The sequence below is a fragment of the Rhinolophus ferrumequinum genome, chromosome 21 (genome assembly GCF_004115265.2).
Source record: "Rhinolophus ferrumequinum isolate MPI-CBG mRhiFer1 chromosome 21, mRhiFer1_v1.p, whole genome shotgun sequence".
NCBI classification, from domain to species: domain Eukaryota; kingdom Metazoa; phylum Chordata; class Mammalia; order Chiroptera; family Rhinolophidae; genus Rhinolophus; species Rhinolophus ferrumequinum.
In genome coordinates this window covers 16,398,474-16,423,985 of record NC_046304.1, presented here as the reverse complement: position 1 = coordinate 16,423,985, position 25,512 = coordinate 16,398,474, and the positions used below count along the sequence as shown (strand labels likewise).

At 57.6% G+C, this 25,512-nt stretch overlaps 1 protein-coding gene across 5 annotated transcripts; it reads right to left on the bottom strand.

The window, feature by feature from the left end:
* Positions 1 to 264: 264 nt before the first annotated feature.
* Positions 265 to 22,494, bottom strand: MYO1C (myosin IC). Of its 5 annotated transcripts, none has more exons than XM_033090428.1 (33): positions 21,272 to 21,367; positions 15,528 to 15,654; positions 15,239 to 15,394; positions 15,006 to 15,121; positions 14,235 to 14,433; positions 14,077 to 14,157; positions 12,600 to 12,779; positions 12,420 to 12,518; positions 12,096 to 12,209; positions 11,941 to 12,012; positions 11,403 to 11,522; positions 11,180 to 11,262; positions 10,848 to 10,953; positions 10,656 to 10,736; positions 10,272 to 10,363; positions 8,660 to 8,754; positions 8,533 to 8,579; positions 8,339 to 8,419; positions 6,105 to 6,210; positions 5,882 to 5,999; positions 5,161 to 5,274; positions 4,794 to 4,870; positions 4,358 to 4,426; positions 4,184 to 4,268; positions 3,925 to 4,084; positions 3,607 to 3,690; positions 2,833 to 2,926; positions 2,684 to 2,739; positions 2,400 to 2,535; positions 2,251 to 2,321; positions 2,064 to 2,161; positions 1,890 to 1,989; positions 265 to 1,486 (listed from the first exon to the last, which is right to left on the bottom strand). In XM_033090428.1, the coding sequence occupies exons 2-33, from the start codon at positions 15,528 to 15,530 to the stop codon at positions 1,460 to 1,462; spliced, it is 3,120 nt and encodes a 1,039-aa protein (XP_032946319.1). In that variant the 5' UTR covers positions 15,531 to 15,654; positions 21,272 to 21,367; the 3' UTR covers positions 265 to 1,459. The 5 variants fall into 5 exon arrangements, with proteins under 5 accessions (XP_032946319.1, XP_032946318.1, XP_032946316.1 ...); XM_033090427.1 differs by lacking the exon at positions 21,272 to 21,367 and adding an exon at positions 16,743 to 16,894; XM_033090425.1 differs by lacking the exons at positions 15,528 to 15,654; positions 21,272 to 21,367 and adding an exon at positions 22,212 to 22,494.
* Positions 22,495 to 25,512: the final 3,018 nt, after the last annotated feature.

Genomic DNA, 25,512 nt, shown 5'->3' with positions numbered 1-25,512 from the left:
CCAGCCCTGCCTGCTGGGCTGAGGCCAACAGGGCAGGAACTGCGTCCCTTCCCCCAGTCCACAGCACTGGGCCAGGCTGAGCAGCTCTTCAGGAGACAGTCAATGAGAGTAAGCTAAGGTTGCAGCTACCGGTCACACCTGCTCTTTCCCTGGCCCTGCCTCCTTTCTTCGGGGGCCAAGGCAAAATTATAATACAAGACCCCTGGCTGCCTTCTAGGGGTCCTCTCCCCTTCCTAACAATCACAAGGAGACCAATGTTGGCAAACAGGTATTGCTTTATTTAGTGTTTCTCTGGATTGCAGAAGAGTCAGCAGTGGGCCAAGACCCCTAGGAGGGCAGAGGCAGCGGGGCAGCCCCCAGGCCCTCTGGGGAGGTGCGGGGTGGGGGGAAGCAGCAGAAAGAGGTGATGCCCCTGCAGCTCCTCCCAAGGCCAGCCCTTTCCCCAGCTTCCCAGGACAGGGAGGGGGTCAGGGCCCAGGAAAGACCCCACATCCTTGAATTGGAGCCATAGGTATATGGGCAGAATGTTTGTCATCGTAAGGCATGGACTCAGGCAGAAGCGCTCCTCCCACCTGGTGGCCCCCAAGGGTGATTGCTGGTCAGGGAGCCACATGCACCCTTAAGACATGAGCCTGTTTCGTGGGGTCCCCTGCCCCTGGAAGAGGCAGTGAGCTGTGCTGAGGATTGGGCTGCAGTCCCGGTTTTGCCCCAACCTTTTGGATGAAGGGCAAGTCCCTTCCCCTCTTTGGACCACTGTCTCCTGCACCGTCCCACCAGGAAGCTGGACTAGATGATCTCTCAGTCTTCCAAAATCTATGTCTGAGACTCCTTCCCCCACTCCAGGAAGCTGTCGGGCTGGGCTGATGATATTGAAAGGGCATTTTTAAGGCAGGAAGAAGGGGGCAGGCAAGGGTGGTCTCAGCCCCCAGGGGGATGTCGGAGTGGGCTGCAAAGGGTACAGGTGGGCTGGCAGACAAGGTGCCAAGGAAACAAGGAGGACAGGTGGCCTGGGCAGGGAAGAGGGCACCAGGGCCCAGACCACCCAACCTCTGAGCTACATTCCCTGTCCTGCTGGAGTCAGGGAAAACACATCCAGTGTGTCTTGGGATGGGAAATGGCTTTTTTAAAAAATAGTTTCCTATAAACCATCAAAAAAATCTCAGAGAAAACCTCAGCAAAAGTTCCCTTCTCTCAAATATTTGGCATCGGCAGTGGGGCTGGCAGAGTTGCCTCTGGCCCCGGCTTTCCTATTGCTATGGCCCGGCCTGGCCCGCTCCTGTGGCAGCTCCCTGTCCCCACAACTCCCTCAAGAGGGGGATAAACAGGAGGCAGGAGTTTGCCGGTGGGCTTCGAGGTATCCCTGGGTCCCTATCTGGAAGCTCGAGTCTTTGGTAACTGAGAAGGGGTACAGAAGATAAGCAAAGCAATGGGAGGTGCGAGAGTCCAGTGGGTGCCTTCATCACCGAGAGTTCAGCCGTGGGGCCACCTGTGGGGGCAAAGGGAGGAGCCCAAGTGGTGAGTAGGAAGCTGACCGAGGTGCGTCAGGCGCTTGTCTTCACAGGTTAGATACACGCAGTAGCAGCCGGTCCTGGAGACTCTGCTCCTACTCCCACAGGACTCCTTGCCCTAGCCAGAGTGGGCCTCTCCTCCCACCCAGCACACCCCCAACCCCTCTAGGTCTTCCCCATCTCTCCATGCTGCCATCTTTAGCACCCTCTGCATTGTGGGGGCACTAATGGCTCCTCTCTCCAGAGCCTCAATGAGCAATGGGATGAAAGGAGTAGTATGGTACCCACATAACACTAAGGAAGTCTTGGTGACCAGAGGCTCCACCCCCGCCTAGGGCCAGCCGCAGGGAAGCAGGTGTTGCCTGCCAGGTCCCCACTTACCACAGCCAAGTGCCCGTTCTTGGCCTTGGTGATGAGCAGTTCTGAGCCAGGTGTAAAGTCGATAATGCCGTCCCTGCCGGGGCCGCCTGCAAACGTGATGCTGGAAGGCAGGGGGTGTGTGAGGACGGGCCCCCGTGTGTGCACACGGCCCCTCACTCCCCCTACTCGCCTCACCTGCCCTGGTTGATGTTTATATTATTCACACGGTCGGCACTGAGGGCAGTCTTGGTCAGTGTTTCAATCACGTGGTCACTCTGCAGCACCACATCCCCCTGGGAGACCCAGGCAAGGGGAGGGGTCAGGCTCTGCCGCGAGCTAGAGAACCCAGCCCCACCCTGCCTCCCAGTGCCCCAATGGGTACCTTCTGCTTATTGTCCTCACGCTGCACGTGGAGCACAAAGACGCTGTCGCTCAGGCTGCTGACAGAGATTCCTGAGGGGGAAGGGCAGAGGTCAGGGATCAAGGGTCAGAGCAGGGGCCCTCCCTGTGTAGCCCTGGGCTCTGGCTCACCGGTCAGGTTGGTGTAATCAATCCTCTGCTTGATTTTGGCATCCTCTACGATGACCACGGCACTGGGCGTCAGCAGCAGCTGCCGGGAGCGGGGCTTGTAGCCTTTGCGGTCATATTTCACTACAGGCACTGCGTACTGGGGACAGAGGATGGCGAGTGGTTCACGGGAGCTGCTGAGGAGGCTCCAAGGATCACCCCCCACCCTCTGTCCAGGTCCTGATGCCCCCATCCAGCCTTCGGCCAGCAGAACTGCACTGAACTAAGGGCTGCAGGAAGGGTCTCACCTGGATGGGCTCAGTACCTAGCACCTGCAGCACTTTGGGGCTGATCTCGTCTGCACCTGCAACCCAGAGGGGGAGAGGGACCTCAGAGGAGGAGAGAAGGGACCAGGATGGTGATGGGGGCTTTGAGCGACAGAAAGTCAGGGTCTCACCAAGCCGTGTGTTGATGAAGAGCCTAGGGACACTCTGGGGATAATTGTCCTTCTTGCCCTTGAAGATCTCACTAGCCACGGCTTTCTGATGCAGCTGAGAAGCCAAGGGAGGGGAGGAGTGTCAGAGGGTGGGGCCCATCATGGTGCGGGTGGGCATGCCAGCTTCAGAAGCTGAGACAGCCTCCTGCACCCTCTCTCTGCTCCCAACACCAGGAGGCTGAGCCCTGCCACCAATACTCCCATCAGTGCCTCCTCTACCTTGCCCCTGGTTCCACCAATCAAGGCAGAGGGTTCCCTGGAAGGGTCATGACAGCATTATTAGGGTCTAGGCTCAATTTTAGGGATAGTTCCCCTCATATCAAGCCCTACAGTCCCCAAGGTTCAGCTTCAACATGGGATCCTGAAGCTGGCTGATTTCTAATACTCAAAACTACTCCAGGTTATCTGAGCTGGATGGGTCCTTTAGCATCACCCAATACTGAGTTGGCAAATACAAGGCTACCAATGTCTATCTCCCGAACCATGGCAGACACTATCCATCGGTCAGACTGAAGCTACAGCCTTTTCAACCCAGAGCTCTGGGCAGTCTCACCGGGTCCAGTGGAGTTGGCTCAGAAAATGAACCCTATTTCCCCCTACAATCTACTGCAGCCTCCGCTTCATACATGAGGCCAAGAGGAGCTGGGATGCATTTGAAGTCACGTGGTAAATCAGGGATAAAGTGCCCCCCTGGTCCCACTGCCTCGCCCCTGCCTGCCTCCTCGCTCTCCATACCTGCTGCTTCCACTCAGGGCTGATGCTCCGGCAGTACTTCCACACCATGTTCTTCATGCATAACTCCCGCAGAAGCTCCGAGGCCTGTGGGCGCAAGTGAGGTCAGGGTACCGAGACCCGGCTCCCTTGCCTTGGAGGGCACTAGGCATGTGCCCACCACGGGGTTTGGCCTAACCGACAGACACCCCTTCAACTGGGGCAACCCTTCCACTCCCGACTCGTTTCTCTCAAAAGAACTCATCCTCCATGGCCCACCCCAGAGCCTCTCCCTTGGGGAGCCCTCCTGACGGCTCCTCTGGACGGGGGGTGTCCACAGACCTCACGCAGGGCAGGTGGGGGCGTGGGCCAGGAAGTGTCCAGGACATTCCGAGGCAGCTGCCGCCGCAGGTTGAGCAAAAAAGAGGTGCGCACGTGGTCCAGGAAGAAGGCATTCTCGGGGCAGCGGGGTGCGTGGCGCAGAATGAAGCCTCGGATAAGCCTGGGGTTGGGGGGCCCAACGGAGATGGCGGTGAGAAGTCTGACAACAGACTCCTACACATGCCCTGCCCTGCACCCCCTCACGCGCCCCACTGCTCACCGCCGAATGGTCTGTGCCGCCCACTTCCTCCGGGCGGCCTTCCTCCGGCCCAGCGTTCCCCGCCACCAGGACTGGATGCAGATGGCTGCAGAGACCACAGACAGCTGTCCTCTGTCTCCCCACCATGGTGGTCCACCCTGCCCCTCCTGAAGACCCCGGGGCTCCCCCCCAAACCTGATCGCTTCACACGGAGGAATTTCTGCCGCCAATGAAAACCCTTCCAGGCGGCCTGGATCTTCGTGGCTGTGGTTGGGAAAGAAAGTCAGTTGGCCAGGGCTCAGGGGAACTAGATGGGGGCCTGCCTGTCAGAGCTCACTGAGAGGCATGGAGGAGGGAGTGGTTGAATGAGCTATTGAATGAAAGGACAAATAAGCGAAGGGAGAGTCAATGAAAGTGAGTAGGTGGGAACAAAGGAATGTGCAACCTGCTGAGTTTGTACTCAGAGGCGGGATAGATGGCAGATGCTGGGGCTGGAGCTGGAAAGGAGGTGGTGAGGAGGGTGGCTGGATATGGGTGACGTGGACTTCCTGGAGAGGGGCCCAAATGCAGTGATTTATTTCCTGCCCCCCAGAACAGACCCCACGGGCACAGGAAGGGCGAGGCCTCTCACCCAGGCTCTGCCGCCGGACCTCCAGGGCATCCTCTGTGGCGAACAGGGTCTTGGGGAAGCGGATGAAGATCTTGGTCCTGGGAGGGCAGCGGTGATCAGTCCCAGGTTGCCACCCCCAGGACCCCTAGACCTGAGACATGGGCACCACTCACCTGCCCATCTTGTACCCCCAGGATCCCTACACCTGAGACATGGGCACCACTCACCTGCCCATCTTGTACCCCCAGGACCCCTGGACCTGGGCATGGGCACCACTCACCTGCCCATCTTGTACCCCCAGGACCCCTAGACCTGAGACACGGGCACCACTCACCTGCCCATCTTGTACCCCCAGGACCCCTAGACCTGAGACACGGGCACCACTCACCTGCCCATCTTGTACTCTTCTGGCTTGTAGCCGAGATGCCTGACCAGCACAGCCACGCCATCCTGGGGCCGTCCTGCCCACGTGGGCCATGTGTCTGGGCACAGAGACTTGTACCTGGGGATGGGAGGAGCAGAAAGGCACCTAACTCCCACCCTAGCCAGTGCTCTTCCCTGGGGGCCCAAACCAGCTTTCCGGGGCATCTGCTGGGTCCTCCAACTGCATGGCAGCTCACAGAAAGCCTGGGAGGTCACTCTGTTATGCCCATTTTAAAGATGAGGCAACTGAGGTATTTTCATCTGCCTAAGACCATGGGGCTGGAAAGTAGCAGAGATGAAATTCATACCTGGTTGACTCCCCAGACCCCTAACTCAGAATCTAACTACAGTGCTGCTCTGTCCTTTCTGAGCTGATCTGAAACTGTCTTCCTCATAGGCTTTTACCATCTCCCCTGGCGATAGGTATGTAGGATGCCAGCCTCATGGACCTCTCCCCAGGTGCTCCATGAGGGCTGGGCCTGGGGGGGGGCTGGTGTTCTCTCTACCAAGCTTGACGTTAGACCTGCAGTACGTAGGGGCCCCTGGCATGGGTTCCACAGCAGCTCAGAGCCTCAACATCCTATCTCTGAAATGGGGCCACAACTCCCTGTCCTCCCTCCCAGGATCTAGGAGGCTCCTGCCCTCCTGCCCCCTTTCCCTGGCACTGAGCCAGGCCCTGCCCCCACCTCTGCAGGAAAGCTTCATATTTGCGGCGATATGCAAAGCCGGCTCTTCGCACTCGAAGATTCTCCATCAGCCCCAGGTACTTCACCTGGTGCCGGATCAGCACCTCATCAAAGCGACCTAGGGGAGGGGTAACAGGGTGGTTAGTGGGCTCGCACTGACGGATGGCCCGTTGCTCTTGCCAAGAGGCCCAGCACCACAGGCCCATGGGCAGGAGGGGCCTACCGGGCTGTTTGGCATCATTGGGCTTGATGCAGCGGATGTAAGCGGGCTCCTTAGACTGCAGGATCTCCACCAGCTGCAGGAGGCTCATCTTAAACTGGGTGGCGACCTGGTGAGCCAAGGTGAATGGAAGGTTGACTGGAGCTGGGCTGAGGCTGCTGATCCCTGGTGCAGCCCCTCCCTGGGGCAAAGCAGCACCACCTCCTACAACTATCTCCCCTTACTTCCTCCCACCACCCTCCTTCACAAAGGAAGAGGCCAGACCACGCCCACCTGTATGTCCCTCTGGATGGACTAGTTTAGGAACCTCACTGGGGTCTAAAAATCCTGCTCAGGTCCCCATACAACCTCAATCCTACATCTCCCTTTGGCCACCACTCTTTCTCTTTCTAGAATTCCAGGGCCACCTTCCTACACCTATGTGTTCAACTATTATCCCTGTACACTCCTCTGCAGGACCTTCAGGGATCTCAGGCCCGTGGGAGAAGCACACGCCTCAGCAAAGACTCGCAATTCCTTATGGTTCCATTAATGACAGGGGTACATGCCTGAGGGTTCTGGGAGCTCTAGAAGGGGCAACTAATCCAGTCTGTAGGGGTAGGAGCATCAGGAAAGGCCTTCTGGACATGACCCTTCAGCTGAGATTTAAAGGGTATGTAGGAGAGAAAAGGAAGGAAGGAAGGAAGGAGGAAGGAAAGAAGGAAGGAAGGAAGGAAGGAAATGTGGGAGAGAGCCAGAAGGAATAGAGGAGAGAAAGCCATTCCAGGCAGAGGGATGGCCTGAGCAAAGGCTTGATGTACACAGGGAGCTACAAGCAGTGCATAGATACACGGGGAGAGTAGAAAGAGGGTTAGAGAGGCAGCAGACGCAGTATCATGGCGGGACTCCACTGTCACATTAGGGAGACAGAATTTTGTCCTGAGGGAAATAGGGAGTCATAGAGGAATTTAGAGGGAATGACAGGAACAGATTTGCATTTTAGAATATCTTTATAGCAGAGAGGTGGAGGATGGTTGGTGAGGGCAGACGGGGAGCCAGGAGACCAGGGAGGAGGCTGGCTTGCTCAGAAGACAGATGACAAGGATTGTACTGGAGCAGTGGTTATGGGGAAGCGGCTGAGAGGAAGGAGCTGAGAAATATTCAGGCAGCAGAAACAGGTAAGGGCCAGTGGTTGCTTGGATGAGGAATGCGGGGAGACTAACGAGTCAGGGACACTGCCTAGGTTTCTGGCCAGTGGACCTGGGTGGAGGGTGATCCCTGCCCTGAGTGAGGGATAAGATGCAGCAGGCCTGGGGGCCGGCAATCCAGGGCCCATTATAGACCAGGGGGGTCGGGAGTGCCTCGGAGGACATCACTAGATACGTGAATCGGGGCTTGCGGGAGTGGCCTGGGCAATAGTGGATTTGCAGGTGTCCTCATGGAGGGATACTGAGGCCTGCGGATGAGAGTGCTGGGGCGGGGAGAGAGCAGAGGACGGGGTCCCAGGGAGTCATGTCCTGGGCCACACACTGCCTCCATGCCCTCCCTCCCACACGCCTCAGACGCAGCACTCTGGCCTCTCCTTCCCTATCGCCCTTGCTCTTCCTGGGGCCGCGCTGGCCCTCTTCTTGCCAAGCCCAACAGCCACACTTCTGCCCTCAGCTCACTGGAGTTCTCCCCACCTCGGTCACCACTGGCCACACCTCCCTATCCCAGCCTCTCCCCTCGATGATGTCACGCTCCTGTTGACCTTTTGGTCTTTTCTGCACTGCGTGTGTATGGTGGGCTCTCACCTGGACTACAGTGCTCTCTCACTCCTACAGTGTCCTTCCATAGATCCATGTGACAAGCGCCTACTCATTCCCATGTTATCTCAGATGCTTCCTCCTCCAGGAAGCCTTCCCTGACCCTCTCACCCCTTTCACTCCCTCAGGCAGGTTGCTGCTCCCTATTCTAATCCCCAAAAGCACCCTGTACACATTTCTCTGAGAGCACCTATACATTTCTGTATCCTAAATGCCTGCCAATATCCGCTACAAATGTTTGCTGAGGGGATGAATGTATGTAAGTGCCATACAGATATAGGTGTACACACAGGCGCACAGAGTAGTAGGCACAGATGCACCAACAGGCAGCCTCCCAGACACATGCATGTGCACACAGGCTCACACGCACATGGCCAACCCCCAGGCACATGCAGGCACTCGTCCACGCGTGCAGGCACCCCCACACCCCCTTGGGTCCCATAGCCTCCACACCGTCTCTGGCCGCTTCTTGTCACTGAGCTCGCTCCGGTCAAAGCACTGGTTCATAATAGGATTCTCCGAGCTGCACATGGTCTGTGAGGGTAGAGCAGGGGGTCAAGGTGGGAGCACAGGGGAAGGCAGGACAGATGCCTAGGGCAAAGATCATTCGAGGCCAAAGCTGGGGTCCTACCCTTAGTCCGCCTCACCTCCTTCAGGTTCCGGAAGAGAAGGTCATTGTTTTTATCCAGAAATCCTAGGAGGGGAGAGCAGACGTGAGGTGAGGGAGAGCCCCTCTCCCTGCCCACTGTGGAGCCCCAAACCCAGGGTCCTCACCAGTCACACTGTAGGTCACCTCCCCCGCGTAGTGCAGAAGGCGGAACTCCCCGCGGCCCAGAGATTTCCTGGTCCGCTGGTCAGCCAGTTTGTGCCTGGGGTGAGAAGGAGGGGAACCTATAGATTGCTGGCCTGAGCCATGCTCCCTGCCTGCTGAAGAGCCTTCGAGAGAGGCAGCAGGCATCCAGTAAACAGCAGGCATGCCCACTGTGCCACTCAGAGGTGGCCTCTGAGGCTTAGGGAAGTAGATGGCCTTGCCCAGGGTCATACCGTGCCAGGACCGGGACCTAAGCCTCTGCACTGCCAGGGCACGCTGGGTGTAGGGCTACTTTCAGTGCCTCTGGCTATTGCATGACTGCTCAGCAGGTTGAGCGCTGCCCACTACATTTTAAGAATGGAATCTGCCCCAAGAGATTACTGAAGTCTTAAGCATGTTTATACCCTTTAGCCCATTTTCTACTTTCATGAACTAGTCCAAGCAACTAACCAGAGATACAGGCAGAGATTTAAGAGACACAAAGGTGATTGTGGCAGCCTTGTTATCCAGCAGAAAACCCAGAGGCTGGGTGAGAGCAGAGGAGTATCTGTGAGGAAATTTTTCTCTTTGATAATACAGAAAAATATTCAGGATATAAATTATCCCGAACCTTACACAGTAAGTTCTCACTTGACACTGTCGATAGGTTCTGTGACTCTAAGCGAAACAACGTATGACGACACCAATTTTACCACAGGCTAATTGATATAAACAAGACTTAAGTTCCTCCAGCATTTCATCAACGTTACAAGGATACGATGTTGAAAGAAATGACATTATGTGAGGACCTGCTATACACAGTAAGTTCTCAACTATGGAAAAAAAAAACATATAGAGAAAAGCAGGAAGGAAATGCCTCAAATTGTTAACAGAGATGACCTCTGGGTGACAGGACTACAAGTGGCTTTTGCACACATTCCAGCTTTTGTCTAATGAGCAACATTATTTCTACAATCAGGAAAAGGGTTTTAACATACTAGCAAGCAGAAATGCTCAGGGCTTTCACATTTGCAGCCCTGAGACCAACTCCCAGCTCTACAACTTACTAGATGTATGATAACCTTGGACAAATGACTTCTGTTTGAGCCTCAGTAAAATGGAGACAGAACCATGAAGACCTCCTTCAGGGGCTGCTTCAGGTTAGAGGGGATGATGGGCACAGAATATGCAGGACAGAGCTGGGGCAGAGGGGCTTGTTTCTTTTCTCCCTCGCCCCACTTTAGGGGATGCCTTAAATAAAGAGCAATTTCCAAATAAGGAAGCTAAAAAAGTCTTAGCAAGTTTCAAAAAAGAATAACTCAACTAGACTGAGAAACAACAGCTTGAACCAGAGTTGCGGGGGGCTGGGGTGGCAGAAGAAGGGGGAAAAAAAAAGAATGAGGAGGAAGCCATGTTCCTAGCTTCTTCCTTTGTGGATGTACCGTGAGCGGCAGCTTTGGTGCTTGTCCTTAACTTAGTACCTCCCCATGTCACCTCCTTGTGGCTGGGGCTTTACGACTGTAGGGGAATCCCAGGCATCCACAGCCTCTGCCCCGAGAGTTCTTGCCCCCAAGTGAGCCCTGCAGCCCCACTCACGTTAGGAAATGTGGATGGTGCTTGACTGTGTCCTCCAACTTCTCCAGGAACGTCAGATCCGTGGCCTCCCCAGGGCGCAGACATTCCTCATCCTGGGGGGTATGGCATAGTAATGGAGTATTGGGGGACGGGCTGGAGAGCATTCAAGATTTCGGGGCACCAGGCTGAGAGGCACAGACTCATAGGAAAGGGACAAATCATAGGGACCGCCTACAGAGAGCTTCCAGACCCAGCACTTCACCTCACCCTGCATGCACAGCCCTGCTCTGTCCTTGCTCAGCCCCAAACTCTGGTCCTCTGTGGACAGGTCAGAAGAGAAAGGGGAAGGAGTGACATCCTCCCACCCCGCCCCCACACGAGGCTTTAGAGGAACACAGGACTCACCAAAATGGAAATTATGCCTTTAAACTTCTCCTCTACCAGATCGCAGATGATCTTGTTGTTGAAATACTGGACGGGCTCCCACTGAAGGGAAAAGGGAAGGAAGGCATCATTACGGGTTCCTGGCACCTGTCCTGGGGGACTGATGCCTGGGCTTCCGGTGGTACACGGGGACACCTGCAGGCCTGCACTCACCGCAATGCCCTCTGCCTCATACTCTTCCTGTTCCGACTTGAGGGTGAGCTCAATGAAGAGCTGCTGCAGCTTCTCGTTGCAGTAATTGATGCAGAACTGCTCAAAGCTGTGAGGGAAGCAGAAAAGGCCACAGTAACTCAAAGAGGGACATGGGACCAGGAGCAGGAGAGAAACGGGCAAGTCCCCTGAGGAGCGAAGGAGGAAACACCAAGCAGGACCCAGGGTGGTCGGGGGAGTCATTGGCAGGAAGGAGAGAGGCAAGGGGACAAAGGAGAGGGGCCAGGACAGGGTGATGGGAGGAGAGACAGGCAGGGGGAACAGACGTCACTGACCTGTTGTGCTGAAACACTTCGAAGCCATAAATGTCCAGGAGCCCAAGGACCGTGGTGCTCCGCCAGCTGGGACTCTCGGCATCCTAGGGCCAGTCATTCAACAGAGAGCATGGGTCCCCGTGCCTGCCAAGTCCACCTATGTGCCAGACCCCAGCTCCTAGCTCCAGGCCTCCTTGAACTGCCCTCCCTGCTGCCCGGGGAGCAGCCTGGGCTATGCCCTTACCTTGGAGGCCAGAGACCTGTTGATCTTCCCAACCAGCCAGGTAAAAGTGCGACTGTACACGGCCTTGGCAAGGGCATCTCGTGCGTACGCAGCCTGTTCCAGGTTCAGTGGGCTCAGCAGCTGCAAATGTGACACGAGACAGGAAGATGAAGGCCGAAGACCCTTTCCCAGCCCCATCCCCTTGTGCTCAGGCTGAACATCAGGAAAACTATGCCTACTCTGTCCTCCTCGCTGGGTGTGTGCGTGTGGGGGGGCACACCGGGGAAGATACAGTGGCCACACCAGACAGAAGGTGGGTTAGGGACAAGAGGCTTCATTCCTACAAGTGGGAGTCTTGCTTCCAGCCTGACGCCATCACCCTCTTCCTGTGTGACCTTGCCCAGCTCCCTGTACCTCTGTGTGCCGCCTGTCTGTATCTTTCCAGCACTGCTGAGAAGACCAACTGAGCAAACCAGGGGAAGGGGCCGTAAAGGGAGTGGGGGCTGCCTTGGAACACCTGTGCCCCTCACTGCACCTCCAGGCGAAGGCTTGGCCTCACCTCCTCTCCCTTGGCGATGATCTTCCTGTGTGTCAGGGCTTCCCGCAGTGTTGAACCGTCCACACCAAGGAGCTGTGGAGTGAGGGGAGGCACGGTGAGGGCGCTCCTCCCCTCGCCCGGCGGCTCTGCCTTCGCCCTCTGCTCACCCTGCTCACCCTGGTCAGATACTTGAGCTGGTTCTCGGTGGTGACCTGGGCGTTGCTCTCCTCATCAGCAGCGAAGTGGATGTTGCCCAAGTGCAGGACACTGGCCACGACGCTCAGCAGGTCCTGGGGGACAGGCAGGGGCAGAGGGGGGTCACAGGAGAGGCTGAGAGCTCAACTGGGGGGGCCACCGGGGCATGGTCCGATGGAGCAGGGACCAGGAGGTAAAGTGTCTAAGAGGAGAAGGGGGATGGAAGCGGAAATAGGCTGTAAAAGTAGATGTAGATTTTCGGGGTGCGACAGGAGGAAAGAGAGGGTCCCCAGCTGAGGCCTCACCTCTACTTCAGCCTCAGTGAAGTCGATGACCATTAGAGCCTTCCTGACAACTTTCCAGTCACTCTTGTCATTGATGGAGGAGACTTTGGCACACTGGCCCTGGAGGAGGGGCAAAGTTGGGTTACCAGCCCTGTTGCTGTGCTCCGGGGGTGGAACCTGCCCTGCCCGCCAGCTTCTCACCTTCACCAGGTACAGGTAGCTCTGGGGGTTACGTTCCAAGCCCAGCCTGCGCAGTGTCTCCTCCTCGCCCCCCTCCAGGAGCTGGTAGAAGATGTGGAAGTTCCTCTCCCCGTGATTCTGGTGGACCACGCGGGACTTCTCCAGGAGGTAACTGAGGATGTGGCCACCCACAGGGGCACCCTGTGGGCAGGGCAGGTTGCGGTGACTGCTCAGGGGCCTGGGAAATGGGCCCCTCTACCCTTCTCTCCCCTGCACTCCTGGGCTCTAATTCCAGCTCTGCCACTAGCTTCATGGGCTCAGGCAAGTCACCCCCCTCTGCCTCAGCTTCTTCATCTAAAAAATGAGGCCATTCAACCCTAGGTACTTGGCAGCTCCACTTGGATGTCCAACAAGCATCTCAAACTCGACAAGCCTAAAACTGAACTCCTAATCCCCTCCTCAAACTAGCGCCTCTGAGTGTCTCCATCGTGGTCAATAATTACTTCATCCTTCTGGCTGTTCAGGCCAAGAAGTTTGCAGTCCTCCTGGAAGCCTGTTTTTCTCCCACAACTCACGTCCAATCAGATAGCCAATCCTGCTGCCTTAACCTTCAAAACCTCCAGAATCCAACCACTGCCCACCCCCTCCACTGCCACCACACTGGTCCCAACCATTGTCATCTGTCACCTAGATTATTACATCAGCTTCCTAACTGGTTCCCCTGCTTGGCCTGGTTCTCTGACCATCTATTCTCAACAAAGCAGCCAGAAGAATCTTTTTAAGAGGAAAGTCAGATCATGACACACTTCTGTTCCAAATCCTCCGATGACCCCCTTCCATGCAGAGTTAAAAAAAAACCCAAAAAAGTTCTTACAAAGACCCTCAGGGGTCTGCACTATTCGGCTTCCTCTCGTATTCTATGGTCCCTTTGCTCTCTTCTCCAGCCACTCTGGCCTCCTTGCTTGAACACACCAAATACCCTCCCACCTCAGGGCCTTTGCACTGGCTATTCCCTCTGCCTGGACTCTCTCCCCCAGGTATCTGCACGGCTCACTTCCCTGTCTCCATCAAGCCTTTGCCAAAATGCCACTTCAGAGGCCTACCCTATTTGCCTTATTTAAAATAGCAACAACTGTTGGGTGGCTGGTTAGAGCGTGGTACTGGTAGCACCAAGGTTGCCAGTTTGATCCCCTCATGGGCCACTGTGAGCTGTGCCCTCCTTAAAAAAAAAAAAGAACTAGCAACTGCCCCCGCCCCTTATCTCGTTTTATTTTCTGCCATGGCACCTGTCACCTACATTACATTTTTCTGTTTATTGTCTACCTCCCTTGAAGGCAGGATTTTTGCCTCTTTTGTTTCAGTGCCATGGCACCAGCACCTGGAATAGTACCTGGCATACAGCAGGCGCTCAAGAAACATTTGCTGGTATGAAGGACCTGGCTGGTGGACGCCTACGGAATGGGAATCCCACCCCCTGCCCTGACACCCCCACAGGTACCTTGAAGTCAAACTGCACGTCCATGTACTTCCCAAACCTGCTGGAGTTATCGTTCCGTAGGGTCTTGGCATTTCCGAAGGCCTAGGAGCGAATGGGGTATGAGGGGTGCAGGCCGTCTCTCCCTGCCCCTTTCTCCTCAGATGCTGCTGGTCCCTCACCTCCAGCACAGGGTTGCTCTGAAGCAGCCGGTCACGCACAGCACCCCCCCGCTCGGGGGCTGGGCAGGTCTCCGCATAGAACTGCAGCAGCCTCTTGGTGGCCTCCGTCTTGCCTGCCCCGCTCTCTCCAGAGATCATCACCGCCTGGTCCCGGCGCTCCGTGCGTAGGGCCCGGTACACAGTGTCAGCGACCGCGAACCTGGAGCAGAGGCTTGTTAGGAGCTCAGAGGGTGGGGGGCCGAGCGGCCGCAGGTGGTGGGAATCCCACAGGTAGGGCTGGGGGGCCACTCCCATATCTGGCTGGAGTTCTCTTGTGGGTGGGAGCTGCATAGACCCTCAAGGATGTGAACTGGGGGACCCTCAAGGGTGTGGGTGAAGGGAGATTTTCCACAGTTGAGGACAGGGTCACTTTCAGATGGAAGATGGAGGGGATCACTCACGAGTGGGGGTGTTGCAGGTCATTCAGGTAGAGGTTGGGGTGGCTCATAGGTAGGGCTGGGAGGTCCCTCAGAGGTAAGGGTCAGAGATTGGGGGCCAGGCCAGGTAGAGTTGGGGGAATAAGACATGAGTGAGAGTTGGAGTGGGGGCTGGGGAGCTCCCACCCAGATGGAGCTGAGCGATTCATCTCGGATGGAGAGTGGGGTCACTCCAGAGTGAGAAATCATGGGATTCCTCACAGATTTCGTGAACAGTGGTTCATCTAAAGCGGGAGGTCGGGGGTCATTTTAGAATGAGGTCATCTCAGATGGAGATGGGGGTGGTGTCACTCACAGGTGTGGTGGCACCTCATAGAAGCTGATGCCACGGTAACGCTCCATGTGCTGCCGGCTATAGATCTGGAGGTCCCGGTAGGGGTTGACAGAGACCAGGACCGGGCCAATGTAGGTCTGGGGATCAGATGAGGAGGGTCAGAATTTTCTCCCAGAGGCCCCTGACCCCTCTTTTTCCTCAGCCCTGCCTCTGTGCTCCCCAGCACCCCCACTGGCTTCCCACTTGGGCCTCACATAAATGAGGTTCTCCCGGAACCGTCGCCGCAGGTTTTCAATGAAGGCTGCTTCACTGGTGAAGTTCTCCAGCAGCACGAAATCCTGTACCCCTACTCGGTCACGGGCAGTCAGTGCACTCTCCATGGTCACCCGCACCCCGTCACTGCCCAGGGCCTGTTGGGAATGGGCCACAGGAGTGGATCAGGGCCAGCAGGGTAAGGTAGGGCCACTTCTTCCCCTCCACCACAGCCTGTGGGACTGAGAGGGCAGGTGGACACAGGACACAGAAAACATCCCGGAAACAGACCATGCTGGGTACACCGGGCCTGGGTCACAGGGAGCTGGCACATGGAACACTGAGAACACTGGTCACACTGAACCGAGCCCACGTTAGGCACATGGGATCTGGACACGGACACTGGAGCACAGAGGACCTAGAGGACATGGGAGCAAGGCCACTGAATCCAGGGAGGTGCTAGTTCTGTGTAGAGAAAGGGGGGTCATAAGAAGGAACTCCTGAAATAATAGAAAGCAAGCTCTGTTGACCTTGGAAAAATCCCCTCCTCTCTCAGGGTTGCTTCCGCCTCAAGGAGGAGGAGTTGAGTTAGACCAGGTGACTTCAGGTCTCTTAGCTCTGAGCCACGTGTGACAGGTGTTTTGGAGGACAAATGGCTCAGAGTGAATTCTGCGGGCAGGGTGGAGCCATCTCTCCCACCCCCACCCACCAAAATCTCCAGGGAAAGATATCTAGGGACCAAGCAAGAGGCTACCCCCAGGCCATAGCGGAGGGATCTCCCAGAGGGCCTCCCGTCCAGCAGCTGGACTCAACACCCACCCCAGAAAGGGGGCCTCCCTCCTACAGCTGGGCCACGCCCTCCCCATCAGCTGCCAGCTTCCCCAGACACCCTCCTCCACTGAGAGTCCTGAGAGGCCTCAAGGGGGTGGGGGTTTTACCACGGAAAGCCCAGCTACCTCTGGGGCTCACCAGAGTGTGTGGGAGGACAGTCTTAACAAGGCCCTTACCCCACCCCATACTCTTCAAAAAGGGTCTGGGGGCTCTAGGAAATTGACACCAAGAGTGTCCATGTTCAGAGAAGAGCAAGCTGGCGGTGGTAGAGGGAGGTGTAGTTTCCCAAAGAGGCACCAGATCTTCTCCACAGACCACCCAGATCTCCGGCTCGGGGCACCCCTCTCTGACCAGGGGCCTGCCTCTTCCTTACTACCCACCCCGCCCCCCGACCTGCCCTGAAGCTGCTGGCAAATCTGGCCAAAGCTCCCGCCCCCTAAGCCCACTGGGTGATGGGTCTCGGAGCTCTTAGCCTCCCCCGCGAGCTACTTGACGGGCCCCAGGTCCTGGAGCCCCGCGCGGCCCTCCCTGCCTCGGCCTCCTCCCGCTGCAACTTTCTGGGACGTTTATCCACCCGAAATTCCTGGGCCGCGCCCGCTTCCTGGCGGGGCCGAGGCGGCTCAGAGAGGCAGGGAGGGACTCCCGGGACCCCCGCCCTGCCCCCACCCCGCTCACCGACGCCCGGTAGCGCATCCTGCCGGGCCGGCCTGGCGCCCCGCTCCGCTGCCGGTGCTCTCCGCCCGTGGCTCCGCGGCCGCGGCGTCAGCGAGGGAGGGGCCGGCCCGCCCCCCGCACCGCCCCCTCTGCGAGCCTCCGAAGCGCGGGACTCCCCCGCCACCCTTGTCTCCCTTAGGGCTCGGACTCCCGGGTTCCTCTCCAGTTGGGGGGGGTGGGGTAGTAACTAAGGGTGATCTCGGGGCGGGGGCGTAGATGGGGGTGGGGGCGGGGCTCCCCGCCGGGCAGGGGCTCTGCCTGAGTCAGGTTTTCCAGGAGAAACGTCGTTGGTTCCAGGGTGGGGCCCGGAACTCGCGCGGCCGCCGCGTCTACACCGATCCGGAACTCACTTCCGGGCTTGTGTCTACACTACGCACCAGGCTAGGCGTAGAACAGGGGCTGAGGCCCGTGGGTTGCGGAGGAAGCAGGATTTCCCTCCCCCTGCTCCCAACTTCGAGTCCCGGCAAAGTTAAAAATAGAACGAAATGTCCAAATACGGCCGGCGCGCCCAGGCAGGCGGAGCCTCAGTGCGGGACACTGTCCACCCCCATACCCTGTCTCGGGGTGGGCCCCGCGTCTTCAAACCCCAAGAAAATCTCATTAGGTTCCCAAGTCAGCACAGAGCGCGCGCCCCAGGCACAGTGACAGCCACAGGGCGACCTTACTGGGCACCGTGTGTGCCAGACCCCTATGGAGGTCTGTTTCCCATCTGGGAAACAGATGGGACCATACCCTTCTCCGCTGTCCTGGACACCCCAACTAGGACTTCTGTGCCCTAGGGTTTCCTCACTGCTCTCCCTCCTCTGGAGGGGGCCTCCCTCTCTGGTCCCTCTGGATCCCTCCAAACCTTCTGCCCAGGACACCCTCCCTCTTCCAAACCAGCCCCCAGCAGTCCCATCCTCGCTGGGCTCTGGGAAGGCACCAGCCTGAGGGGTGAACTCTAGCTCCCATCCCACCGCTGGTGGAATGGTGATGGCTAGTGCTTGCGAAAGGCTGGGGTATTTCTTAACAAGCTGTATGACTGTGAGCAAGTCACTTAACTTTTCGGACCCTCTTGTTTATTCTTAAAATGAAGCTAATACCTGTCAAAAAGGGTTATTGAGGGAACTAAGATACAGCGCTAAGGCATCTCCCACGCCCTTAGTAAACACCACTTCCTTCTCTCGGTCAGACATTCGCGCCTGGGGCAGACATACTAAGAGCCAGGCCCTAGGCCAGACTTCTTATCCAGTGGGAAAAGGCCCTCTGGCGCGCATGCCAGTTACAAACAGCTCTCAAGAGCTTCACCTGCCACCCATTTGACAGATAAGGAACCTGGGGGGGCAATACGGGGGACACTGACGTGTCCTAGGGGGAAGAAGGCAGACCTGGGATCCAAAGCCGCAGCACACCCCACCCTCGGTTCCGGGATCCCCTGGGAGGGGTTGAGGCTGTGGCAGGTGCGGGCTGCAGCCTCGTGGGAAAGGCCTCCAGAACTGCTCGGCCGGAACTGCGACCCGGGGGACCCCGCGGGGCGGGCGCCAGCTGGGAGGTATGGGGCCCTCTGGAGGGGGCGAGGGGGCTGGGTGCCACCGCGCACAGCTGGGAGATGGTTGGGAGCGGAGGGCACACCATCAGCATAGGCGAGCTCGGGGCGGGAGGGGGCGCTCTCCGCCGTGCCCCCCGGTTTAAACTCCAGAGGGAGCGGGAGGGCGGAAGGAACTCAGCGTCCAGCCCACTCAGGGTGGGGAGTGCCTTTAGAGGACTGGGGGGAGGGGGGTCGAGTGAGCCCCACCAGGAGCGCGGCTCCCTGCGGTAAGCGGGTACTGGGCTCCCGGACCTGAGGGGAGGAGCCGGAGAGCGGGCGGAGCCTCGCGGCTGCAGTGCCCGTCCCGCCAGCTGCCGCGTCAGGAGGCTGGTATGAGGGGAATCCGCTTGCGGAGGGGTCCGGCGGCCACCCCCCGCCACCGCGAGCCGCGCCGCCGCATTCCCTGGATGCCCTCCGGCGCCCCCGCGGCCGCCGCCCGGCAGCGGAAGGAGGGGGCGTCTATGCTGTGGGGCGGGCCTCAGGGCCAGCCCCAGCCCCAGCTCGGCCCCGGCTCCGGCTCCAGCCTCGGGCAGCCCCCCACCGCCCCGCCTCCCTGGACCGAAGCGCCAGCCCGGGAAAGGGGATAGGGAGGCGGGGAACCGAGGGTGAGAGACACCGCGACGAAGGCTGCAGCGCCAGGCGCTTCCTGCGTTCTGAGCGCTGTCTTGCCGAACTCCTTTTAACGCTTCCAGGCAAGCCATGAGTTTGTATTGTACCCCCATTATACACACAGGAAAACTGAGGCTGGGCAGGTGAATGCCTTGTTTAAGATCTCAGGACTAGTAAAAGGAGGGGGTGGGACTGGAACCGGGAACTCGAGCACTCAGTACTCCTTCAGGGCTGTCCTGAGAGAGCGATGCTAACCTAGGGCAACTTCTCTGAAAGGGTTAACAGCTATCCTGCCAGTCTGTGGCCTTCCTCAGTGACCCCGTGACTGCAATGCCCAGTATACCCTATGGGTGTTGTGTGACATTGACAAGTAGGCCTTAGGAGTAGCAGCTAAGGAGTGTGGGCCATGGCCTTTGGGTCCCCAGCATGGCCCTGGACCTAGGGGCTGGCTGGCTGTGTAGCTATGACCCCTGAGTTGGGGATGGGGCAGTCCCAGCAGACCTGAGTCATCCATTTACTTAGTGTGGGCCAGGTGCCCCCAAGTCTGACCTCCGGAGGAGTGGAGAGGGCAATGGGCAGCCTCAAATGTTCCCTCAGCCCAGGGCCTCGTGAGTCTGGAAAGGGTGTTCTAAGGACCCCCAGATCACTGCTATAAGTTGATCTTTACTGAGACAGCCACATAGCCTGTTAGGGCAGTGGAAAAAACCATAGCCTATCTCACCCTCGGTGCAGTGCTGGGAACAGAACAGGTGCTCAATTTATATTTATCAAACATATCTTAGGTCTGGGCCCAGGCTGCCCCTCCAAGGACTGTTCCAGACCCAAGGGAACTGTTGTGACGGGGGATGGGGCTCTATCTAATTGCTCACAGGGCTCCATTCAAGGGCTGTACAATCTAGGTCCAGAACCGTGGGTATTTGGCCTGCCAGACACCTCTGCCTGGTGGTCCAGTAGAAGTAAACAGAGCACCTTGCCCCCTAACCTACTCTCCTTGTTCAACATCCTGTATGTAGAGGGAAGGGAGACACCTCCAGCTAGTCTTTACCACCTGGTATCAAAAGGCCCTCCTCCCTCCACTCCTCACATCAAGGAGTCATTACCTGCTAAAACCTCCCCTGTGCTCCTCCATCACTGTTCTGCTCCTGGACCAGGCAGCAACCTCTAAATTGGCCTCCCTGCCTTCCTCCTTTTAATCCATTTTCCCACAGCAGCCTGTGGTATTTACAAATACAATCCGATCAATTAACATCTCATGTTAATAGATGTGAAGGTTTATAGGGCACCAGTCCATGTGCCAAGCCTGTATTTCATACCCAATGCTTCTTGCCAGGCCCCGGCATAGGGACTCCAGCGCCCCCCTCTGTCCTCAGTTTACCGCACTGCTCCTATGTTCCTGTGTGACCACAGGGGTGCCCCTTTCCAGTCCTTCTCTCCCTATGTCTGTCTCACCACTACACACAGCCAGGATGAGCTGCTCCAGCCCCTGCCACTAGCCACACGTGGCTATACTTCTTGCTTCTGCACCTGCAGCTTCCTTCCCCTTGTGCACACTTCCCCTCCGCAAATGACTGACTCTTAGTCATCCTTGAAGACTCAGCTCAGGTATCACCTCCTCCAGAACCCCTTCCTGACTACCCTCAACACTCTGGCCCCTCTTTATCGCATTACGCTCTAATCGCTGGTTTCCTGGTCAAGTCTCTTCCAGAAGACTGCTTCTGCCTGGGACATACACCCAGCTTGACACAGTGGGGGCTCAATAACCCCTCGTGGACGCCTGCGTTCATGAATGAATCACTGAGCCAGCAGGGAGAGCAGGAGGCCAGAGCATGCCGGCAGATGAATAAGGCCGTGGGCCAGCCATTCATTCTCTCATTCATCTCAAAGCCCCCCATCCGCTACAGTCATACGCGCCCAGGCGTGCGGGGGTCCGGGGGCGGGGAACGGGAAGGGGCGGGGCTCGGGAGGCTTCTCCGGAACCCAGAGGCAGAGTCCGAGCCCGGCCAAAGGGCGCGCTGGGTGCCTGGGTCCCGGAACCCCAGCCTCTCCTTGCAGTCCTCACGTTACCCGCAAGTAATCCAAGTCTCCACCAGGCCGAGCCCTGGCGTCATCGGGTCCTGGGACCCGGCACCGCCCGGGCCAAGCCGACCCTCAGCCCCAGCGATCCCCAGGCCCACGACCCCCGCCTCCCGCACGGTAGCTCTGGGCCTGGCTCGGCGCCCAGCCGCCTGCCCTTTCCCCCATCCTGCGCGCCAACAGAGGCCTCCCGGGGCCACGCGTCTGCTGCCCGCCCCGCGCCCGCGACCAGCGTACCCACCGGCTCGGCTCTTTGGGTGCGCGGGCGGGGGCCAGGCTGGGCGGCGTGGCCGGCTCTGGAGTCCGCGGCCCGGGCACGCTCTCCCCGCCCAGGGCCCGCCCGGGGCCGGGCCGCTGCCTGTCGTCATCCCAGGCTGGGCCCAGACCCGGGCGCGCGCGCGCACCCTCCCGCCCCGCCCCACCCCGCGCCGGCGGGTCCTGGCCCTGGTCCTGGCCCTGGTCCTGGCCCTGGCCCCCGTCTGCGTCCGCGGAGACTTGGTACTACACTCGGCAACCAGCTCCCGGGAAAAGGCGCGTCACAGTCTCTGTCTCTCTGTCACACACACACCGGCTTCCAGGGAAGACCCAGCCCACTCGCTGCAGCGCTGGGTGGGTGGGTGAGTGCGTCTGATAAGGTTCCTTCTCATCCTAGGACCCCTTAGCATCCCAGAGCAAACCCGACCCTACCCTGCGTGCTGGGCCAGCTCGGTTCCACGTTTGTGACTACCTCTCGCACTTCATCTCCGTCCAGTCCACACCACTGCTTTGAGCTGGCCAGTCCCAGTTCTTTGGGAATGGGGAGGCATTAACCAAGCCTGTATTACGCCACTGGAGAGCTTTACCTGTACAGGTCCTTTGACCTCAGAGCAGCCCAGTCACCTAGATGTTGTTATGCCCAGTTCATAGCCCAGCCTATTGAGGATCAGGGAGCAGAAGAAGGGGTTCAAACCCAGATTCCCCACTTTGAAAAACCCTGCTTCTAGTGGTGCTTAATAGTGGCGCTTAAAACCTTACCCCTCCCTCCCATTTACCCGTTTTGTCCAGTCTGTTCCTGTCCCACGGAGGAGCTGAAGCCCTCCCCACTGCTCACCTCTTTCCCAAGGGGTTTGCGTGAGAGAGGGCTGCTGGGCCCTGGGCACACACTGCCACCCTTCCTCCCAGTCCAGAACATCCCAGCTTACAAGCTTGCAGGGCCTGTGGGGATGAACCACACGGATGATCTCCCCGGTGGGGATCAGCTCCACTTGCAGTGCCATTCCGCCTGTGGATAGCCAGCGTGCTGAGCACCGGGGCCTCTGAGCAGAAGCCTGCCTGCCTGCCCACTGGCTCTGGCTGCTCCTGGAACCAGGAATTTAGTCTCACGCTGGGATGGTCACTTGGTTCAGCTTCAATTCTAGCCCCAGGGGATGTGTCTGGTCCAGCTCCTCAGGACACAGCTGGAGCAACCCAGGTCTGATTGGGAGGCCTCTTGGCCCAGCCGGTTGAGGCAGGAAGAGGAGGGGCTGAGGGATGGAGGAAATGCCTGTTGTCCCAGGTAACCAGAGCAGCTGATGCAGCCACCAGTGGGGGACCCTGGGCTCCAGGTCAAAGGATAGGAGGCCTCTCCCTCTGCCTACGGACTGGTGTCAGCTGGAGAGCAGGGTGATCACTCCCCAAACCAGAATGCATATCCTGCCCTAAACCAAGAGGATCCATCGGTAGGCCCTGCCCCTCCTGCAAGCCCCTCTGAGTTTGTCTGCCTTCCACAGCAGCAGGTGAGCCCCTTGAGTTTGAAAGGTCAGGGCTGCTGGGGGCAGGCCTTGTTGGGCAGAGGGGGTTCACTGGAAAGGCAAGGGCGCTGTGAGGAGCCCCGTCCCACCCTCCTCTGGAGCCTCAAACTCTTGGCGTGGGAGGTTAGTCCCTGGGTTCCTTGGCTGTGGGCAGCCTTAGCCCTGTTCAAGCCTTACTTTTCCATTAGCACCCTCAGGTGCCCCCACCCTGAATGTTCCTATTTTTCTATCTTTATTATAGTTGCTAAATCACAGCTGACACTTTCTTGGCCTGGGGCTGAGCCCTTGGGTCTCCAGCCATTCCTTATAGGAAGTGAGAAGGGGGAAGTGGATGGGAGAAAGGAACCCTCCGAAGGGAAATGCTGGCATAGGAGGGGTGGAGTCCAGTGGCCTGCGCTGGCCTTGACAACCCCTTCCGCAGGCACCTTCCCCCAAGCACCCTTCTCTTCCCTACTCACAGCTTCCCCCGCCCCGGAAAAACCAGCAAAGCTTCCTTCCTTCCTCCGGGAAGCACATCTATCCAGGGCAGGCTCATCCCCGGCAGCCACACAATGGCCCTTATCAGCCCTGGAGCCAGGCACAGAGACCCAGCACACACCAAGTCTCTCACATTTCCTGTTTCCACCCAGCGGGTCAGGGCTGGGCCCAGAGCGGCCATATCCTGACTGGAGCCAAGATGAGGGAAAGCACTCCCCCTTCCCCTTCCCGCCTCTCAATCACTGCTGGACTCACCCCTGCCAGGCTGGGAGGGGCTCTGCAACGGAGGCAGGAGTAGGAATGAGTGAAGACTGAAGAGGGAAGGAGAGAGGTGGGCGTGTAGACAAGCACACTCCACACGCAGGAGAAATGGGACCCTGGAGACAGGAGCCCTGAGACCCAGCCCCAGGTAGGTATAATAGTGTTGCTCTGGTTTTTTTTTTAACAATTGTTCTCTCACAATAATCCTGTGAATAGGTACATTATTTGTATTTTACAGACAACTGAGACTCCTGTGTTGGTAGAGATGGAGATTCCAAACCAGGTCTTGACTCAATTCCTGTGTTTCTGGTCCTGCATGACACCACTGCTGCCTGTGTAACTTCAAAAGGATCACACCATTTCTGAGCTGTGGTTTCCCTGTCTGCCAAATGAAGGGTGCTATGTGGCAGCACCCATGATGGTTATGTATGTGAGAAGGAATGAAGTGGCCAAGTGCAAGGGATGAGGGTTCCTCAGGTGGGTGTGTGTTGGGAGCAGGGATAGAGGTTACCGTGGGAACTCTGGGGTAGAGGGGGTGGGGGGCAGAGGAAAATGATGGCATTTTTGGATAGCTTAACCCAGGACCTATGCTCAAGACTCAGGCGTGAGGGGGTGGCAGCTGAGGCGGGATGGGCCAGTGAGAGCAGAGTAAGCACCTTTTCCGAGAGCTGTAGTTCTAAGCAACCCATTCTATTTAGCAGCAGAGTAAATTAAGTGCCTAGTTAAATAGGTACCGTGTTTCCCCGAAAATAAGACCTAGCCCGACCATCAGCTCTGATGCGTTTTTTGGAGCAAAAATTAATATAAGACCCGGTATTATGTTGTATTGTATTATGTTATTATATTATAAAGATCCGGTCTTATAGTAAAAGACCACCAGGTCTTACATTAATTTTTGCTCCAAAAGATGCATTAGAGCTGATGGTCCGGCTAGGTCTGATTTTCGGGGAAACACGGTAGCACGCCTCACGTGGGCCAGGAACCCAGACACTCATCCCATTGCCATCCAGGCGACACCTGCCACTCAGACACAGGAAGTCAATCTGGATCTACAGGGCGCTCGTCCTGGAGTCCAGCAAGGGCCCGTCACCATGTGCCCCCCCCATCAAGAAGGAGTCACACACAGGGTAAAAGCCATGTTTCTAATTATCCCCCCATGTTAATACACAGAACACAGCCATGGACCACCGGAAGCCAGGGGACAGTTCTTGGAACTTAGAACTGGAGTGTTCTTTAGTCTTGGGTTGTAGGATTGGCATGAGTCACAGAGTAGGCTCTCTGAGGTGTCTTCTCCTGGGAAAAGGGCCACCGAGCCACTAGTGGCTGCAGGCAAGTGGTAGGAGCAGGGACAGCCACATCCATAAAGCACCTGGAGAATGCTCTCTAAAGACCCCCAGAACCAGATTCTCCAAAACGTCTTAATTCCAGCTCTCTTGTCTACCTGCCCCCACTTCTAGGTCCCGGAGTCGTCTAGAGGGAGGGCAGGTTTCTGGCTAGTGACTACAGGCAAGGATAGAGCCAGATGAGGTTCACTGAGCAAAGACCACCCTGGAAAAGTCTGTGGCCATAGCTCTTCTACCACCTGCCAACCCTTCACAAAAGGGCAGGTTGGGGGCATGGAGCCTGACCCACCAGCAGAAGTGAACCTGGGTCCAATGCTCTGCTCAGGCCCAGGAATTTCCTAGGTCAGATCCAGGGGGGGCAGGAGGGTGCAGGCAGAAGGACAGTCATAAACCTGCCCACAACCCCTACTGAAAAGCCTGGGTAGAGGGGCCCCTCCATCCTGCCCACTTGGTCCTACTGCTTCTGCTCAAATCAAGGATCCCAGACCCTCTGCCCATTCCTTAGGGAGCTAGGCAATGAGATGCCAAGATTCCTGGAGGCCAGTGCTGTTTGCACCAACCAGTCTATGGAGCCTGTACAAGTGTGAGTGTCTCCGCCTCCCAGGCAGCCTGAGGCCCAGGATGGCGTGATA

Coding starts and splice junctions, on each gene's coding strand:
- MYO1C (XM_033090425.1), bottom strand. CDS start 22,286: ATGGCACTGCAAGTGGAGCTGATCCCCACCGGGGAGATCATCCGTGTG. Junction 8,580..8,659: donor GGTGACCTACAGTGTGACTG/GTGAGGACCCTG, acceptor CTCCCCTCCTAG/GATTTCTGGATAAAAACAAT. Junction 2,322..2,399: donor TGATTACACCAACCTGACCG/GTGAGCCAGAGC, acceptor CTTCCCCCTCAG/GAATCTCTGTCAGCAGCCTG.